At 52.3% G+C, this 20,451-nt stretch overlaps 1 protein-coding gene across 1 annotated transcript in view; it reads left to right on the top strand.

Moving 5' to 3' along the window:
* LOC144511103 (neuronal PAS domain-containing protein 3-like) overlaps nt 1–20,451 on the top strand; it is a 180,648-nt gene that overhangs the window by 133,593 nt on the left and 26,604 nt on the right. Inside the window, exons 3-5 of the mRNA XM_078241079.1 lie at nt 6,109–6,283; nt 14,244–14,359; nt 19,332–19,525. Coding sequence (XP_078097205.1) covers nt 6,109–6,283; nt 14,244–14,359; nt 19,332–19,525 — 485 coding nt within the window. The remainder of the gene's footprint in view (nt 1–6,108; nt 6,284–14,243; nt 14,360–19,331; nt 19,526–20,451) is intronic.

Genomic DNA, 20,451 nt, shown 5'->3' on the forward strand with positions numbered 1-20,451 from the left:
AATGAACATCTTCCTTTCATTGTTAAATGATTAAGAATGAAACAGAATTGTCAAAATTTGATTAGACATCAAGGGTGGCACAATGGTTAGCATCGCTGACTCACAGCGCCAGGATCCACAGTTCAATTCCGGCCTCGGGTATGTGTAGGTAAGGTGGATTGGCCATGCTAAATTGCCCCTTAGTGTCCAAAAATGTGCGGATTAGGGGGATTGGCCATGCTAAATTGCCCTTTAGTGACTCAAGATGTGTAGGTTAGGGGGATTGGCCATGCTAAATTACCCCAATAAACACCAGAATAAAATGTATCCGGGCAGATTGAGCGACACAAGTCTTGGCTCCTCTCTGTGTCATAGCTGAGACTGCAACTTTCCTGATCTTAGAATCCTTATAACGTAGAAGGAGGCCATTCGGCCCATTGATCTGCACCGACTCTCCGACATGTAACCCAGGCCAACCATTTGCCATAACCTTTATTCCGCTAATCCCCCCTAACCTGTGCATCTTTGGTTACCAAGGGGCAATTTAGCATGGCCAGTCCACCTAACCTGCACATCTTTGGACACTAAGGGGCAATTTAGCATGGCCAATCCACCTAACCTGCACATCTTTCGACACTAAGGGGCAATTTAGCATGGCCAATCCACCTAACCTGCACATCTTTGGACACTAAGGGGCAATTTAGCATGGCCAATCCACCTAACCTGCACATCTTTGGACACTAAGGGGCAATTTAGCATGGTCAACCCACCCAACCTACACATCTTTGGACACTACGGGGCAATTTAGCATGGCGAATCCACCTAACCTACACATCTTTGGACACTAAGGGGCAATTTAGCATGGCCAATCCACCTAACCTGCACATCTTTAAAGTATGGGAGGAAACCGGAGGAAACCCACGCAGACACGGGGGGAACGTGCAAACTCCACACAGACAGTGACCCGAGGCCGGAATCGAACCCTGAACCCTGGCACTGTGAGGCAGCAGTGCTAACCACTGTGCCACCGTGCCGCCCCACAGATTTCCCTGTAGTTTGAGGGTTTACTAATTTGCTGGGACACGGGGTGGAACTCTCCCGTTTTTCCTTTGGGAAGTGCCGCAGGTTCTATTGCGTGGCTACGGGGAAAGAACAGGGAATGGCACTAACTGGACAATACAAAATCAGATCATGCTGGAAAAACTCAGCAGTTCTGACAAGCATCTGTGGAGAGAGAAAAGGTTTATTTATTAGTGTCACAAGTAGGCTTACATTAACACTGAAGTTACTGTGAAAATCTCCTAGTCGCCACACTCAGGCGCCTGTTCGGGTCAATGTACCCTAACCAGCACGTCTTTCAGACTGTGGGAGGAAACCGGAGCACCCGGAGGAAACCCACGCAGACACGGGGAGAACGTGCTGACTCCACACAGACAGTGACCCGAGGCCGGGAATCGAACCCGGGTCCCTGGCGCTGTGAGGCAGCAGTGCGAATCACTGTGTCACCATTTTAATTTGAAGTTACTCATATTTCATTTTTTGAATACTTCGAATTTCATGTTGAATGAATCACATCAGTAGTTATAGAAATCATAGAATGATTACAGTGCGGAAGGAGGCCATTCAGCCCATCGAGCCTTAGCCGACAACAATCCCACCCAGGCCCTATCCCTGTAACCCCACATGTTTACCCTGCTGATCCCCCTGACACTAAGTGTCAATTTAGCATGGTCAATCCAGCACATCTTTGGAGCGTGGGAGGAAACTGTAGCGCCCGGAGGAAACCCACGCAGACACGGGGAGAACGTGCAAACTCCAGACAGACAGTGACCCGAGGCCGGGAATCGAACCCTGGTCCGTGGCGCTGTGAGGCAGCAGTGCTAACCACTGTGCTACCGTGCCACTTAGACTCAGCTCTGACGAAGGGTCATCCAGACTCGAAATGTTGGCTCTATTCTCTCCCCACAGACCTGCTGAGATTTTCCAGCATTTTCTGTTTTTGTTTGAGATCCCAGCATCTGCGGTGTTTTGCCTTTATACTATACTGTCGGAGGGGCAGAAGGGTTTCCGTCAGTGTTGCAAAGCTCCGTGATTCGATGATAGACATTTCTAACAGGCTTTACTTCAAGCTGCCGGTTTCTAAACAGTGTATTGAGGTTCAGGGGTTACAGTCGGTTAAAAGTCTCTCATCCTGGGTTCTGTTCCTGTTCAACTTGAGACTACCCCTGCTAATAGGAATCAACTTGAGGCAGTGCCAATGAATTTCCAAGCGCGTGAAGGCTCCCTGTACAAAGCAAACTGTAACTCTGCAGTAAATCACCAGTCTCGCCCAGCAATGTCACAGCGATGACAAAGAGTCATCTGGACTCGAAACGTCAGCTCTTTTCTCTCCTTACAGATGCTGCCAGACCCGCTGAGATTTTCCAGCATTTCCTCTTTTGGTTTCAGAATCCAGCATCCGCAGTAATTTGCTTTTATCACAGTGATGGTTTGTGTGTGATAACTGAATAAGCTGTTCTGAGGTTGGAATTAGTGTTGGAACGGTACTTCTTGCTGCTGCTAACACTCTGTGCACCAGATCCAGGACAGCGTGATATCATCAAAGGGGTGATCGCAATTTCCATCGTCAAATGATTCTATGAACTAGGGCGGCACGATAGCACAGTGGTTAGCACTGCTGATTCACAGCTCCAGGGTCCCGGGTTCGATTCCCAGCTCGGGTCACTGTCTGTGTGGAGTTTGCACATTCACCTCGTGTCTGCGTGGGTTTCCTCCGGGTGCTCCGGTTTCCTCCCACAGTCCAAAGATGTGCGGGTTAGGTTGATTGGCCAGGTTAAAAATTGTCCCTTAGAGTCCTGAGATGCGTAGGCTAGAGGGATTAGCGGGTAAATATGTGGGGGTAGGGCCTGGGTGGGATTGTGGTCGGTGCAGACTTGATGGGCCGAATGGCCTCCTTCTGCACTGTAGGGTTTCTATGATTTCTATGAGGTCATCCAAAACTCAAGGCCGCATCTTGCAAAAGGGGCGGCACTGTGGCACAGTGGTTAGCACTGCTGCTTCACAGCTCCAGGGACCCGGGTTCGATTCCCGGCTTGGGGTCACTGCCTGTGTGGAGTTTGCACATTCTCCCCGTGTCTGCGTGGGTTTCCTCCGGGTGCTCCGGTTTCCTCCCACACTCCAAAGAGGTGCTGGTTAGCTGGATTGGCCGTGCTAAAATTGCCGGTTGGTGTCAGGGGGACTAGTTGAGGTGAATGCATGGGGTCATGGGGATAGGGCCTGGGCGGGATTGTGGTCGGTGCAGGCTCGATGGGCTGAATGGCCTCCTTTTGCACTGTAGGGATTCAATGATTCTATGAACTCGCTCCAAGTACTGTTCACCCCTCAGCCCTGTGTTTGTTGTGTCCACTGGCCCCCAGTTAGGCAACGCTTTAAGCTTCATATTCTTATCCCTGTTTGGTGTCCCTCCATATCATAGAAGCATAGAAACCCTACAGTGCAGAAGGAGGCCATTCAGCCCATCGAGTCTGAACCGACCACAATCCCACCCAGGCCCGATTTCCATAACCCCTCATATTTTCTCTGCTAATCCCCCTGACATTAGGGTTAATTTAGCATGGCCAATCAACCTAACCCACACATGTTTGGACTGTGGGAGGAAACCGGAGCACCCGGAGGAAACGCACGCAGACACGGGGAGAATGTGCAAACTCCACACAGTGGAGGCCAGAATGGACCCTGGGTCCTTGGCGCTGTGAGGCAGCAGTGCTAACCACTCTGCTACTATGCCACCCCCTCGTACTACGCAGAGAAGGCCCTTCAGCCCATCGACTCTGCACTGACAATAACGACCACTAAAGTGGCGCTAATCCCATTTTCCTGCACTTGTCCCAAATCCTCGAGTGCTATGATGTTTCGCGTGCTCATCCAAATATTTTCTAAAGGTTGTAAGGTTTTAAAGTTCATTTATTAGTGCCACAAGTCGGCTTGCATTCGTACTGCAGAGACGTTACTGTGAAAATCCCCGAGTTGCCCCACTCTGGCGCCTGTTCGGGTTACACTGAGGCAGAATTTAGCACCTAACCAGCACGTCATTCGGACTGTGGGAGGAAACCCACGCAGACACGGGGAGAATGCGCAGCCTCTGCACAGTGACCTGAGGCCGGAATCGAACCCGAGTCCCTGGCGCTGTGAGGCAGCAGTGCTAACCACTGTGCCCCCGAGCTGCCCACTATCTTCCCAGCGAGAAGTTTAACAACACCAGGTTAAAGTCCAACAGGTTTATTTGGTAGCAAAAGCCACACAAGCTTTCGGAGCCTTAAGCTCCTTCTTCAGGTGAGTGACCCACTCACCTGACGAAGGAGCAGCGCTCCGAAAGCTTGTGTGGCTTTTGCTACCAAATAAACCTGTTGGACTTTAACCTGGTGTTGTTAAACTTCTTATTGTGTCTACCCTAGTCCAACGCCGGCATCTCCACATCATGACTATCTTCCCAGCCAGTGCATTCCAGATTCCCACCACCCTCTGAGTGAAAAATATTTTTCTCAAATCCCCTCTGAATCTCCTGCCCCTTATCCTAAAATTATGCCCCCTCGTGATTGACCCCTCAATCAAGGGGAACAGCTGCTCCCTGCTCACCCTGTCCATACCCTTCACAATCTGAACTATGTTGCCCCACAGCACCAGGGACCTGGGTTCAATTCCCGCCTTGGGTCACCGTCTGGGTGGAGTTTGCACGCTCTCCCCGTGTCTGCATGGGTTTCCTCCGGGTGCTCCGGTTTCCTCCCAAGTCCAAAGATGTGCAGGTTAGGTGGATTGGCCATGATAAATTGCCCCTTAGTGTCCAAAGATGTGCAGGTTAGGTGGATTGGCCATGCTAAATTGCCCCTTAGTGTCCAAAGATGTGCGCATTAGGTGGTGGATTGGCCATGCTAAATTGCCCCTTAGTGTCCAAAGATGTGCAGGTTAGGTGGATTGGCCATGCTAAATTGCTCCTTAGTGTCCTAAAATGTGCAGGTTAGGTGGATTGGCCATGCTAAATTGCCCCTTAGTGTCCTAAAATGTGCAGGTTAGGTGGATTGGCCATGCTAAATTGCTCCTTAGTGTCCTAAAATGTGCAGGTTAGGTGGATTGGCCATGCTAAATTGCCCCTTAGTGTAGGTTAGAGGAATTACCAAGGTAAATGTGTGGGGTTGCAGGGATGGACCCTGTGTGAGATGCTCTGTTGGAGAGTCGGTGCAAACCTGATGGGCCGAGTGGCTTCCTTCTGCGCTGCAGAGATTCTTTGGTTCACCTCAATCATGTCCCCCCTCTCAGCCTTCTCTGCTCTAGAGAAAACAATCCAAGCCTATCCAGTCTCTCCTTATAGCTCAACCGCTCCATCCCGGGCAACATCCCGGTGAACCTCCTGTGTACCCCCTCCATGGCCTCACCATTTCCCTATCTCCACAGCCCTCCGAGTTATCTACATTCCTCTCATTTTTGGCACAGTGCTTAGCACTGCTGCCTCACAGCTCTAGGGACCCGGGTTCGATTCCCGGCTTGGGGTCACTGTCTGTGCGGAGTCTGCACGTTCTCCCAGTGTCTGCGTGGGTTTCCTCCGGGTGCTCCGGTTCCCCTTCATTGTCCAAAGATGTGCTGGTTAGGTGGATTGGTCATGATAAATTCTCCCTCAGTGTACCCAAACAGGAGTGTGGCGACTTAGGGATTTTCACAGTACCTTCATTGCAGTGTTAATGTAAGCCTACTTGCGACGCTAATAAATAAATAATTCTGACCTCGAGTGCCTCCCAGATTTTCATTGTTCCGTCATTGGCGGCCGTGCCATTAGTTGTCTGATCTGTCCAGCTCTGGACTCCCTCCCTCCCTCTCTCTCTCTACCCATCTAACACGCTCCTAAAAAGCGACCTCATTGGCCAATCTTTGGGCGGTCAGTCATGGAGATGCCGGCGTTGGACTGGGTTGGGCACAGGCCGTCAGTGGTGAGTTTCGTTGGGTGCCTTTCTGGCGATGTCGGGGTCACGGGGAAGGTGACGGTTGTTGGCGTTGTTGTTGATGATGACGGCCGGCTGCAGTTTGTCGCTAGGCCCGAGGCCTTCGCTGACCCCTTGCCGTGTTTCCCGCCCTTCCCAGGTGGAGCTGACGGGCAGCAGCATCTTCGACTACATTCACCCCGGCGACCACGTGGAGGTGGCAGAGCAGCTGGGCCTGAAGCTGCCCAGCGCCCGGGGGCACAGCTCGCAAGCCTCCAACGAGGACGGGGCAAGTTCGACGTCTTCCTCCTCGCTGGCCGAGGCCCCCGAGTCAGGTGAGGAAGTGGGTGAGGAATCTGCGAGAAGAGCGGGCGGCGGGGGGGCGTTCGGGGGAGGGAAGGGGGAGGAAGCTGCAGGGGAGGAACGGAGGGAGAGTGGGAGGCTTGTGCGGGAGGGGGGTTTGTGGGGGAGGGGGACTGTGGGGGAGGGGGAGGGTGGGGGGTTGTGAGGGAGGGGGGTTGTGGGGGAGGGGGAAGGGTGGGGGGCGTTCGGGGGAGGGAAGGGGGGGAGGGGGAAGGGTGGGGGGTTGTGAGGGAGGGGGTTGTGGGGAGGGGTGGCTGTGTGGGAGGTGGGAGGAGGGTGGGGGGTTGTGGGGGAGGGGGGAGAGTGGGGGATTGTGAGGGAGGGGGGTTGTGGGAGAGGGGTGGCTGTGTGGGAGGTGGGAGGAGAGTGGGGGCTTGTGGGGGAAGGGGGTTGTGGGGGAGGGAGGGAGGTTGTGGGGGAGAGAGGGAGGTTATAGAGGTGGGAAGGAGGGTTGTGGGGGATGGAGTTGTGAGGGATGGGGTTGTGGGGGAGGGGGGAGAGTGGGGGGTTGTGAGGGAGGGGGGTTGTGGGGGAGGGGTGGCTGTGGGGGAGGAGGGTGGGGGGTTGTGGGGGAAGGGGGTTGTGGGGGAGGGAGGGAGGTTGTGGGGGAGGGAGGGAGGTTATAGGGGTGTGAGGGGGGTTGTGGGGGATGGGGTTGTGAGGGATGGGGGTTGTGGGGATGGGGGGAGAGTGGGGGGGTTGTGAGGGAGGGGGGTTGTGGGGGAGGGGTGGCTGTGGGGGAGGCGGGAGGAGGGCGGGGGTTGTGGGGGAAGGGAGTTGTGGGGGAGGGAGGGGGGTTGTGGGGGAGGGAGGAAGGTTGTAGGGGTGGGAGGGGGGGTTGTGGGGGAGGGGGTTGTGAGGGATGGGGGTTGTGCGGGTGGGTTTCGTGGGGGTGGGGGGGGAGGCGTTTGTGGGGGAGGGAGGGTGAGAAGGAGAAGTCGCAGAATGGTCAGATGCCATCAAAGGATGTGGCTTTGGAGACCATAAGAAGTTAGTTGGATATCAGCCAACAACACCTTTCCTCGGCCTCAGGTCCTGTAGCCCCCACCTCTCTGCTCCCCTACCCACCATCTCCCTCACTCTTCCATTCATCTGACAACATCAAAAGCCAAGTTAGACGCCACCACATGATTTTTTCTACCTCCATGGAATCCCTACAGTGCAGGAGGCCATCCGACCCATCGAGCCTGCATTGACTCTCTGACAGAACACCCACCCTGGCCCACCCCTCCACCCTATTCCCGTAACCCACGCATTTAGCATGGCCAATCCACCAAACCTGCACATCTTTGGACACCAAGGGGCAATTTAGCATGGCCAATCCACCTAACCTGCACATCTTTGGACACCAAGGGGCAATTTAGCATGGTCAATCCACCAAACCTGCACATCTTTGGACACCAAGGGGCAATTTAGCATGGCCAATCCACCTAACCTGCACATCTTTGGACACCAAGGGGCAATTTAGCATGGCCAATCCACCTAACCTGCACATCTTTGGACACCAAGGGGCAATTTAGCATGGCCAATCCACCTAACCTGCACATCTTTGGACACCAAGGGGCAATTTAGCATGGCCAATCCACCTAACCTACACATCTTTAAAGTGTGGAAGGAAACCCACACAGACACGGGGAGAACGTGCAGACTCCGCACGGACAGTGACCCGAGGCCAGAATCGAACCCTCGTCCCTGGCGCTGTGAGGCAGCAGTGGTAACCACTGTGCCGCCGTGTGGGAGAGCCAAACGGGGCTGCATCAGTGGAAGATATTCCCCTTCGACCCAATCTCCGGAGGCCCGAGTGAGCATGCCAGGTCGGGGCTGAAGGGGTTAAATACTTTATTCTCAAGAAGGCAAAGGAGTTTCCCTGTGGGGATTAGGGCCTCAGAGGTTGAATAAGGAGACAGGCCCAAGCACGGCCCGCATTCCTCTGAGCTGTCATTACTTCACATAGAGTGTCAGGGGAATTAATTAGTTGGTATCAGAAGCGATGCATACAGAAGACAAAGGTTAACTGCTCGTGTTTAGTGGAAAAATGTCTCCGTCGCGTGTGAGGAAGGACCGTCGTTTCAAAGCCGTTTGATTTCCATTGCTCCCACTGAAACACAACTCCTGAGAAAGCTCCACGCGGGTAGTTTGATGATATTTTTTTACTTCCTTTTGCCTTCTCTGTCACGGGATGTGGGTGTCGCTGGCTGGGACAGCTTTCATTGCCCGTTCCGAATTGACCCTCAAACTGAGCATCTCGCCCGGCCATTTCGGAGGACGGCACAGCGGCACAGTGGGTTAGCACTGCGGCCTCACGGCGCCAGGGACCCGGGTTCGAATCCCGGCTTGGGTATTTTGACTATGTGGAGTTTGTCCGTTCTCCCAATGTCTGAAACATAGAATCATAGATTGTCTGTGTGGGTTTCCTCCGGGTGCTCCGATTTTCTCCCACAGTCCAAAGATGTGCTGGTTAGGTGGATTGGCCACGCTAAATTGCCCCATCTTTGGACACTAAGGGACAATTTAGCATGACCAATCCACCTAACCTGCACATCTTTGGACACCAAGGGACAATTTAGCATGGCCAATCCCCTTAACCTGCACATCTTTGGACACCAAGGGACAATTTAGCATGGCCAATCCACCTAGCCGGCACATCTTTGGACACGAAGGGACAATTTAGCATGGCCAATCCACCTAACCTGCACGTCTTTGTCACCAAGGGGCAATTTAGCATGGCCAATCCACCTAACCTGCACATCTTTGGACACTGAGGGACAATTTAGCATGGCCAATCCACCTAACCTGCACATCTTTGGACACTAAGGGGCAATTTAGCAGGGCCAATCAACCTAACCTACGCATCTTTGGAATGTGGGAGGAAACCGGAGGAAACCTCACGCAGACACGGGGGAAGACTCCACACAGTCAGTCACCCAAGGCCTGAATTAAACCCGGGTTCCTGTGTGGCAGGCATGCTAACCACTGTGCCACCTATAGTGGGATCTTCCTGTGCCCGGCCAGGCTGCCACATCACGCCGCAAAGCACTTTGACTATTGCGTTAGGCAGTGAGATTGCAAGCGGCACTCCATAAATAATGGAACTATCTTGCTTGGTGCTGTGAAACGTGATGTTTAAAGTTGGAGCAATTTAAAAGTGTTACACTCCCCACAAAGCCGTCTCAAACTTTCCTGTGTCAATTGCGGTGTTGAAGTCCCTCCTGTGACTCTCCGCCTCGGAGCAAGCTTGGAGCTTTTGTTTATTAATTAGGAGAAATGCGTCGCTATGTTCAAAATTCTCCCAGCAGTTCAGTTCTAAAGCTCGGAACCCAAACAATAAAATGCAATTTAATCCTGATTGACACGGCGTGCTCTTGTTCCGCTGGGATCAAATGCCCTGTGACTCCAGGTTTAAACATAGCCCATTTGCAAGTCTCTATCCCGCGGCCCAGTATTCTTCCAGTCAAGTGAGTCGGCACATGTAGCAGGAGCGGGAAGGAAATAAAGACATCTCCCTCAAAGTGAATGGGCTTTCCGCACTGTTGTTGGGTGCGGTGTAGACTCCAGCGTGCCGAGGGTCGTATGTTGTCATTTTGTTGAGTCAGGAATTGGATGTAGTGTGAGTTAACAGGAAGGAGTTTGGGGTCCATTGGGATTAGATGTGATGGGAGTGAGTGGGAAGGGGTATAGGTCCATTGGAACTTTGTACAATGGGGGTGAATGGGAAGGGGTTTGGGTCCATTGGAACTTTGTACAATGGGGGTGAATGGGAAGGGGTTTGGGTCCATTGGAACTTTGTACAATGGGAGTGAATGGGAAGGGGTTTGGGTCCATTGGGATTGTGTACAATGGGAGTGAATGGGAAGGGATTTGGGTTCATTGGAACTTTGTACAATGGGAGTGAATGGGAAGGGGTTTGGGTCCATTGGGATTGTGTACAATGGGAGTGAATGGGAAGGGGTTTGGGTCCATTGGGATTGTGTACAATGGGAGTGATTGGGAAGAGGTTTGGGTCCATTGGGATTGTGTACAATGGGAGTGAATGGGAAGGGGTTTGGGTCCATGGGGACATAGCTTTAAATTGAGGGGTGATAGATATAGGACAGATGTCAGAGGTAGGTTCTTCACTCAGAGAGTGGTAAGGGCGTGGAATGCCCTGCCTGCAGCAGTAGTGGATTCGCCAACATTAAGGGCATTTAAATGGTCATTGGATAAACATATGGATAATATTGGAATAATGTAGGTTAGATGGGCTTTAGATTGGTTTCACTGGTCGGCGCAACATCGAGGGCCGAAGGGCCTGTACTGCGCTGTAATGTTCTATGTTCTATTACAATTTTGTACAATGGGAGTGAATGGGAAGGGGTTTGGATTGGGATTGTGTACGATGGGAGCGAACGGGAAGGGGTTTGGGTCTATTGCAATTGTGTACAATGGGAGTGAATGGGAAAGGGTTTGATCCATTGAGATTGTTTACAATGGGAGTGAATGGGAAGGGGTTTGATCCATTGAGATTGTTTACAATGGGAGTGAATGGGAAGGGGTTTGATCCATTGAGATTGTGTAGAACTATAGAAACCTACAGTGCAGAAGGAGGCCATTCACCCTCTTGAGCCTGCACTGACAACAATCCCACCCAGGCCCTATCCCCGTAGCTCCACGTATTTACCCTGCTAATCCCCCTGACACTAAGGGACAATTTGGCATGGCCAATCCACCTAACCTGCAAATCTTTGGACACTAAGGGGCAATTTAGCACGGCCAATGGACCTAACCCACACATCTTTGGACTGCGGGAGGAAACCAGAGCACCCGGAGGAAACCCACGCAGACACGGGGAGGAGGTGCAAACTCCCCACAGACAGTGACCCGAGGCCGGAATAGAACCTGGGTCACTGGCGCTGTGAGGCATCAGTGCTAACCGCTGTGCCACCGTGGTGTCCACTGGGATAGAATGAATTTTCATCCATTACAGCTTCGGTGTTGCCTTGTTTCCCGCTGCCCTTGAAGCGAGGCTCCCCATGAGTTTGGGGAGTTGTCCCTCGTACATGTTTTGGCACCAACATAGCCACCTTTATTGTCCGCTTGCAGACAGACAAGGAAATAATAAAAAGGAGAATATTTGCCGGTCTAATCTTTTACTGTTCTTTTTATTTTAATTTCAAGAACTCATTAAAGATTTATAAGAATTGCGAGAGAAAGTATCAACTACAAAGTCATGGCCCCCAGCAATCCAGATTCTGCAGGACAGCTGCAGGCTTTTCAAATGGAATTTATCCAATTTTCTTTTTGACTTTCACAACGGTCCAGGTTCGTACAAACTGAGGCCGAGTGAGATCCATCAACGATAATCCGATCCCTCTCCCTTCCCCCCCCCCACCACCCACCGCCGCTTGTGACAATTCTCTCCCCCCCTCCCCGTTCCCTCCCCTCCAAAAGCTTTCTTCCCCCCTCCCCACCCCGCACCCCCCCTCCCCCAGTGTCCGCGTGGGTTACCTCCGGGTGCTCCGGTTTCCTCCCACAGTCCGAAAGTGTTAATCAGCCGTGATCTTATTGAATGGCGGAGCGGGCTCGAGGGGCCAGATGGCCGACTCCTGCTCCTAGTTCTTAGGTTTATAGATCGTAGACTCCCTGCAGTGCAGAAGGAGGCCATTCGGCCCATCGAGTCTGCACCGACCACAATCCCACCCAATCCCCATGCATTTACCCTAACTAGTTCCCCTGACACTGGAGGGAGCATTTAGCACGGCCAATCCACCTAACCCGCACACCTTTGGACTGTGGGAGGAAACCGGAGCACCCGGAGGAAACCCACACAGACACGGGGAGAATGTGCAAACTCCACACAGACAGTGACCCAAGTCGGGAATCGAACCCGGGTCCCTGGTGCTGTGCCACCGTGCTAATCCCCCTGACACTCAGTGGTTAATTTAGCACGGCCAATCCCCCTAACCTGCACATCTTTGGACACTAAGGGGCAATTTAGCATGGCCAATCCACCTAACCTGCACATCTTTGCTCACTAAGGGGCAATTTAGCATGGCCAATCCGCCTAACCTGCACATCTTTGGACACGAAGGGGCAATTTAGCATGGCCAATCCACCTAACCCGTACATCTTTGTAGAAGGTGGGGGAGTGGCAGTCCATTGTCGCTATGGAGAACCAGGCATGATGGGCCAAATGGCCTCTTTCAGTGCTGTAACTATTCTGTGATTCTGGTGCCTTGATTGTACACAAGTTGCGATGACAGTTGGATGGCTTGACACTCATCTCAGTGTTGTACTGAGTCCGTGGGTTCTGTAGAAAACCCTGGCCTCTGCTCACAAGTTTTCTTTATTTATCCCTTCACGGGCCCAGCATTTGTTGCCCATCCCTAATTGCCCCTTGAGAAGGTGGCGGGTGAGCCGCCATCTTGAACCCGCTGCAGTCCATGTGGTGTAGGTACACCCACAGTGCTGTTAGGGAGGGAGTTCCAGGATTTTGACCCAGCGACAGTGAAGGAAGGGCCGATATATTTCCAAAGTCAGGATGGCGAGCGGCTCGGAGGGGGGGGGAGCTTGCAGGCGGTGGGTGCTCCCACGTGTCTGCTGCCCCTTGACCTTCTGGATGGTAAGAGTTGTGGGTGGAAGGTGCCGGAAAGAGAGGGTGGGGGAGGGGGGAAATTGTTTGCAGGGCAATTGGGTGACTGGCAAATGATGTTAGATCGATAAAGTCATAGAAACATAAAAAAACTACAGCACAAAACAGGCCCTTCGGCCCCACAAGTTGTGCCGAACATATCCCTACCTTTTAGGCCTACCTATAACCCTCCATCCTATTAAGTCCCATGTACTCATCCAGGGGTCTCTTAAAAGACCCTATTGAGTTTGCCTCCACCACCACTGACGGCAGCCGATTCCACTCGCCCACCACCCTCTGTGTGAAATACTTCCCCCTAACATTTCCCCTGTACCTACCCCCCAGCACCTTAAACCTGTGTCCTCCCATACCAGCCATTTCCACCCTGGGAAAAAGCCTCTGAGAGTCCACCCGATCTATGCCTCTCAACACCTTATATACCTCTATTAGGTCTCCTCTCATCCTACGTCTCTCCAAGGAGAAAAGACCGAGCTCCCTCAGCCTATCCTCATAAGGCATGCCGCTCAATCCAGGCAACATCCTTGTAAATCGCCTCTGCACCCTTTCAATCTTTTCCACATCCTTCCTGTAATGAGGCGACCAGAACTGAGCACAGTACTCCAAGTGGGGTCTGACGAGGGTCTTATATAGCTGCATCATTATCCCCGGACTCCTAAACTCAATCCCTCGATTGATAAAGGCCAGCACACCATACGCCTTCTTAACCACCTCCTCCACCTGCGGGGCCGATTTTAGAGTCCTATGGACCCGGATCCCAAGGTCCTTCTGATCCTCTACAGTACTAAGAGTCTTTCCCTTTATATTGTACTCCAAGTCATCTTAGTTAACATGTGAGGAAGGGTTACTGGAATCAAAGACTGTTGACGATGGATTTTACTTGGACAAATTGTCTTCAATAAATAGATTCTAGATAATTACTCAGGAATACTGAACTGTAACTGTAACCAATACTTAACAGCGATGGTTAAGTGATGTTGAATAGTCTCTGCTGAAGTCGTTTAATATTGGATAGAAATTGGATAGATGGTGATTGTTATGGGAGGGAGAGAGAAAGCAAGGCTGGATAAGTAGCAAATGATATTGTAAAGACGTCTAGACATTGTTGATCATTGGGTGTAGTTGACATTAGTGTTGGATGGTCCGCGGCTCTTTGCATTCCTGGTGGACGTTCCAATGGACCCAATAGATCACAGGGTGTCACTCATTTTCAGGCCAGAGTCAATGATTAGTCTGGGTCAGACCGGCATCACCTCTCAGGGTCACGATTGGGTCAGTCACAATCACTCTCCGTCTGATTTTCACAGAATCGGGGAGTCCCGGGCTCCTGGGTGATGAGCACGTGTTGGAGCGAACCTTCTTCATCCGAATGAAGTCAACGCTAACCAAGCGAGGGGTTCATGTCAAATCTTCCGGATACAAGGTGAGTGGCCAGACTGACCAACCAGGGGGTGACTCACTGACCAGGGAGTGACTCACTGACCAAAGGGTGACTCACTGACCATAGAGGTTTACAGCATGGCTTTGTGAGTGGAAAATCCAGGGAGACCAGGGAGTGACTCACTTACCAGGGAGTGACTCACTGACCAGGGAGTGACTCACTTACCAGGGAGTGACTCACTGACCAGGGAATGAGTAACTGACCAGGGAATGAGTAACTGACCAGGGAGTGACTCACTGACCAGGGATTGGGTAACTGACCAGGGAATGAGTAACTGACCAGGGATTGAGTAACTGACCAGGGAATGGGTAACTGACCAGGGAGTGACTCACTGACCAGGGAGTGACTCACTGACCAGGGAATGACTCACTGACCAGGGAATGAGTAACTGACCAGGGATTGAGTAACTGACCAGGGAATGAGTAACTGACCAGGGAGTGACTCACTGACCAGGGAGTGACTCACTGACCAGGGAATGAGTAACTGACCAGGGAATGACTCACTGACCAGGAAGTGACTCACTGACCAGGGGGCGACTCACTGACCAGGGGGCGACTCACTGACCAGGGGGCGACTCACTGACCAGGGGGCGACTCACTGACCAGGGGGCGACTCACTGACCAGGGGGCGACTCACTGACCAGGGGGCGACTCACTGACCAGGGAGTGACTCACTGACCAGGGGGTGACTCACTGACCAGGGAGTGACTCACTGACCAGGGAGTGACTCACTGACCGGGGGGGTTGACTCACTGACCAGGGAGTGACTCACTGACCAGGGAATGAGTAACTGACCAGGGATTGAGTAACTGACCAGGGAATGGGTAACTGACCAGGGAGTGACTCACTGACCAGGGAATGAGTAACTGACCAGGGGGTGACTCACTGACCAGGGGGTGACTCACTGACCAGGGGGCGACTCACTGACCAGGGAGTGACTCACTGACCAGGGGGTGACTCACTGACCAGGGGGTGACTCACTGACCAGGGGGCGACTCACTGACCAGGGGGAGAGTAACTGACCAGGGGGCGACTCACTGACCAGGGGGTCAGTAATGGGAGGTTCACACTCTCAGTGTCTGAGCAGAGGGATTGTGTTAAACTCTCTCCTTGAGACCCAGCAACAACATTTCCCTCTGCAAGGGGTGTCCCCCCAACCCACACACACCCCACCCCGAAGCCCCCACCCTCTCTCCCTCACCCTCTTTCCCTCTCCCTCCCTCTCTCATCCTCCTTCCCGCACGCCCTCCCTCTCCTTCGCCCTCACCCACCTCACTCTCTCACCCTCCTCCATCCTCCCCTCGCCCTTTCTCCCATTCACCGTCTCCTCCCCAACTCTCCCTCTCCATCGCACCTCCCCCCCACCCGCCCGCGCCCCCCTCTCAGGCCAGACGAGGGGGGTTCAGTGCGAGGCTGCTTTTGGGAATGTGAACAGGCTGGTCGGGGCGGAAGTGTTGGATGTGGGTTGGGCCTGGGGGACCTCCAGCTAATCTCCCTCATCCCCAGACATCGAAACCAGGAGCGGCGGAGACGTAGGGGCGGGATTCTCCGGCCGCGCTGGCCCCAAAACCGGAAAAGCCCATCCTAGGTCAACGGACCTTTGCATGTTCCTCCCTCCCTCTCGCCACCCTCTCCCGGCCTGTTGCAATTCCCATGGCGGGCGGGACTGGAAAACTCCCCCCACCCCCGCTGAGTGTGGGGCTGGAAAGGGGGCAGCTTGCGAAGGTTTAGTGTTTCCAGATGTTCTGCCCCCGGCTCTCTCACTCGATAACCAGAGACGGAGGGTCCAACAGCATCTGAATCGCAACGTTGCCCAAACTGTTGCTTCATATAAAAGGCTGTTTGTATCTGAGATCTTTGCACTGGAGTATTTGTCGCGACAGTAAGTGTATTCATCTCTCCAAATAACACACTGATTCAGAGAGATCTCTGTCCCCTTTATCGTCTCCTCCCCAGACTATCTGTTCCCTGTCTCTGTCTCTCTCTCCCCTCCTATCACTATTCCTCGGTGAGTCTCCCTGTTCTAGTTTAAAGTTTATTTCTTAGTCACAAGTAAGACTTACATTGACACCACAACGAAGTTACTGTGAAAATCCCCCAGTCGCCACACTCCTGTTCGGGTAACACTGAGGGAGGATTTAGCACGGCCAATGCACCCTAACCAGCACGTCTTTCAGACTGTGGGAGGAAACCGGAGCACCCGGAGGAAACCCACGCAGACACGGGGAGAACGTGCAGACTCCGCACAGACGGTGACCCAAGCCGGGAATCGAACCCGGGTCCCTGGCGCTGTGAGGCAGCAGCGCTAACCCACTGTGCCACCGTGTCGTTGTGAGGCAGCAGTGCTAACCACCGTCGGGTTATGTGTTTAGAATCATAGAAACCCTACAGTGCAGAATGAGGCCATTCGGCCCGTCGAGTCTGCACTGACCACAATCCCACCCAGACCCTATCCCCATAACCTCACATATCTACCCTGCTAGTACCCCCGACATGAAGGGGCGTGACCAATCCACCTAACCCACACATCTTTGGACCGTGGGGGAGGAAACCGGAGCACCCGGAGGAAACCCACGCAGACACGGGGAGAACGTGCAGACTCCGCACAGACAGTGACCCCGAGCCGGGAATCGAACCCGGGTCCCTGGCGCTGTGAGGCAGCAGCGCTAACCCACTGTTGCCACCATCGGGTTCTGTGCTTGCTGCTTTTTGTGGGAGAGTGTTCCGAGCCGCTCCAAGACTCTCCCCCCACACCAGCGAAGGCACTGATGGGGTGGTGGGAGGGAAGGAGGGGGGGTTGCGTCTTGGAGACGAGTGGCGTGGAACACAATCCCACATGTTTCTCTCGACCGAGACAAATCTGAAAAACGTCAGTATAATTGTCCTGTTTTAAGCCTTCCTAATTCCAGGGGATTCGAGTCTCGCATTTGCAATCTCGCCCTTGGAAAGCTGATGGTCTGGTCACAGCCACCCCCCCCCCCCCCCGCCCCCCCCCCCCACACTCTCATGTCACCTTAACAATCGATGATAGCGATGTTGGCAAAGACTTTAAATTAGTGAAAGGGCTTTTTGACAGACTTGAGATTTCTTTTTAGACTGTGGAGCGTGGTTGCCCCCTTGTGGCAAAATACAAAGCTTCGAGCCGCATGCATCCATCCGATCACTTCACAAGTAGCAGCACTTAGCTTTGATTTTGATTATGGTTTGATTTATTATTGTCACATGTATTGGGATACAGTGAAAAGTATTGTTTCTTGCGTGCTACACAGACAAAGCATACCGTTCATAGGGAAGGAAAGGAGAGAGTGCAGAATGTAGTGTTACAGTCACAGCTAGGGTGTAGAGAAAGATCAACTTAAATTATTAAAAGAGTTACAGTATAGTTTTAGGATGAGAGTAAAAGAACAAAGAAAATTACAGCACAGGAACAGGCCCTTCGGCCCTCCAAGCCTGCCCCGACTATGCTGCCCAACTGAGCTAAAACCCCCTACCCTTCCGGGGACCATATCCCTCTATTCCCATCCTATTCATGTATTTGTCCAGATGCCCCTAAAACTCACTACCGTATCTGCTTCCACTACCTCCCTCGGCAGTGAGTTCCAGCCACCCACCACCCTCTATGTAAAAACTCTGCCTCGTACATCTCCTTTAAACCTTGCCCCTCGCACCTTAAACCTATGCCCCCTAGTAATTGACTCTTCCACCCTGGGCAAAAGCTTCTGACTATCCACTCTGTCCATGCCCCTCATTATCTTGTAGACTTCTATCAGGTCGCCCCTCAACCTCCAGTGAGAATAAACCAAGTTTCTCCAACCTCTCCTCACAGCTAATGCCCTCCATACCAGGCAACATCCTGGTAAATCTTTTCTGTATCCTCTCCAAAGCCTCCGCATCCTTCTGGTAGTGCGGTGACCAGAATTGAACACTATATTCCAAGTGCGGCCTAACTAAGGTTCTATAAAGCTGCAACGTGACTTGCCAATTTTTAAACTCAATACCCCGGCCGATGAAGGCAAGCATGCCGTATGCCTTCCTGACTACCTTCTCCACCTGCATTGCCACTTTCAGTGACCTGTGTACCTGTACACCCAGATCCCTCTGCCTATCAATACTCCTAAGGGTTCTGCCATTCACTGTATATTTCCTATCTGTATTAGACCTTCCAAAATGCGTTACCTCACATTTGTCCGGATTAAACTCCATCTGCCATCTCTCTGCCCAAGAATTAGAGGGTATGCTGGCGACAGCTCCAAGAAGCTGCCACGCTCCAGACTTATAGAATCCCTACAGTTCAGAAGGAGGCCATTCAGCCCATCAATTCTGCACTGACTCTCTAACAGAGCATCTTACCCAGGCCTTCTCCCTCTCCCCTGCCTTATCGTAATTCCACCTATTTAGCTCACTAATCCCCCTAGGCTTCAGACCTTGGTGGGACACTAAGGGGCAATTTAGCATGGCCAATCCCCCTAACCTGCACATCTTTGGACACTAAGGGACAATTTAACATGGCCAATCCACCTAACCTGCACATCTTTGGACACTAAGGGGCAATTTAGCGTGGCCAATATTTCCCTTTGTGCTGCCTCTCTGGTTTTTCCAGTATCTGCCAACCTCCCTTGCATTTCTCCGGCGCTCCCGCGCGGTCTATCCCGAGGGAGCAATGGACACTCTGATTTGAGGATGAGACATTAAAAACTGAGACAGGACCAGGGGAGTTGTCTCCCCGCTCGATACTTAGCCCTCGACCGATGCCTCTGAACAATAGATTACCCGGGCAACCGTGCCTGTTGGATCTTGCTGTGCACAAGGCCCCAGCACAGAAATAACACAGGTGTTGCGTTTTAAACGCTGTAGCCCATGCGAATCGCGTCGATGTGTCTCTTGAGCGAAGTGACAAAGGCTCTGTGAGTCGCCGGAGAGGGACTGTGGGTGAACCGTGGCTCTTTCTGTGGCAGGTGATTCACGTCACGGGGCGGTTACGATCGCGGATTTCGCTGCCTCACACGCGCGCCCTCCCCACCGGCTTCATGGGGATGGTGGCTCTGGCCCACACGCTGCCCCCTTCCACCATTAACGAGGTGCGGATCGAGTGCCACATGTTTGTGTCGAGGGTCAGCCTGGATCTACAGATCATCTACTGTGAGAACAGGTTAGTGACTCCACTCGAAGCAGAGCGTGGGGTGGGTTCGAACACGGTCAGCGCATTCCTGTCACTCATCCCCCTTTCACTCCTACCACCCACTGTGTTTCTGCATCTCATTCAATTTACTCAGCTATCTATCTACCTGTTCATCATCTGTCTAACTGTCTGCCTGTTGTCAGTCCATCCATCAGTTGGTCCTTTCCCTCTCTCTCCAATGCTTTCTCTGTACCTCTATATCTTTCTCTACCTCTTTGTCTCTCTCCCTCTCTCTCCCCCTATCTCTCACTGTCGCTTCCACTCTCTCTCGGTCCATGTCTCTTGTGCTCTCCGTCTGTCCCTCTGTTCATCTCTCTGTTTTTCCCTCATTTTCTCTTTCTCTCTCTGTGTCCGTGCCTCTCTCTCATGCGCACACTCTCTCCTTTCATCTTTCTGTCTCATGCATTTTCTCTATTTCCTCGCTTCTCTCTGTCTCTAATTCATTTTCCCTCTCTCTCTCTGTTCATGTCTTTCCCTCCCTCATTTTCTCAACTGTCCCTCTCTCCCTGTCTTTCTCTATCTCTGTTCATGTCTCTCACGCTCTCTGGCTCTCACTGTCTCTCCCTTTCTGTTCATGTCTTTCTCTCCATCTCTCACTCATTTTCTCTCTCTCTTTCTTTCTCTATCTCTCTCTCCGTCTCTCTCTGTTCACATCTTTCTCTCCGTCTCTCACTCATTTTCTCTGTCTCTCTTTCTCTCTGTCTTTATCTCTCTCTCTCTTTCTGTTCATATCTTTCTCTCCGTCTTTCACTCATTTTTCTGTCTCTGTTCATCTATATCTCTTTCTCTCTCTGTTCACCTCTATCTCTCTCTCTGTTCTCTCTGCCTTTCTCTCCCATTTTGTTGTCCATGTTTCTCACTCTCTCTTTCCCTTGCTTTGTCTATGTTTAATTATC

Source organism: Mustelus asterias, chromosome 24, assembly GCF_964213995.1.
Source record: "Mustelus asterias chromosome 24, sMusAst1.hap1.1, whole genome shotgun sequence".
Lineage (NCBI taxonomy): Eukaryota > Metazoa > Chordata > Chondrichthyes > Carcharhiniformes > Triakidae > Mustelus > Mustelus asterias.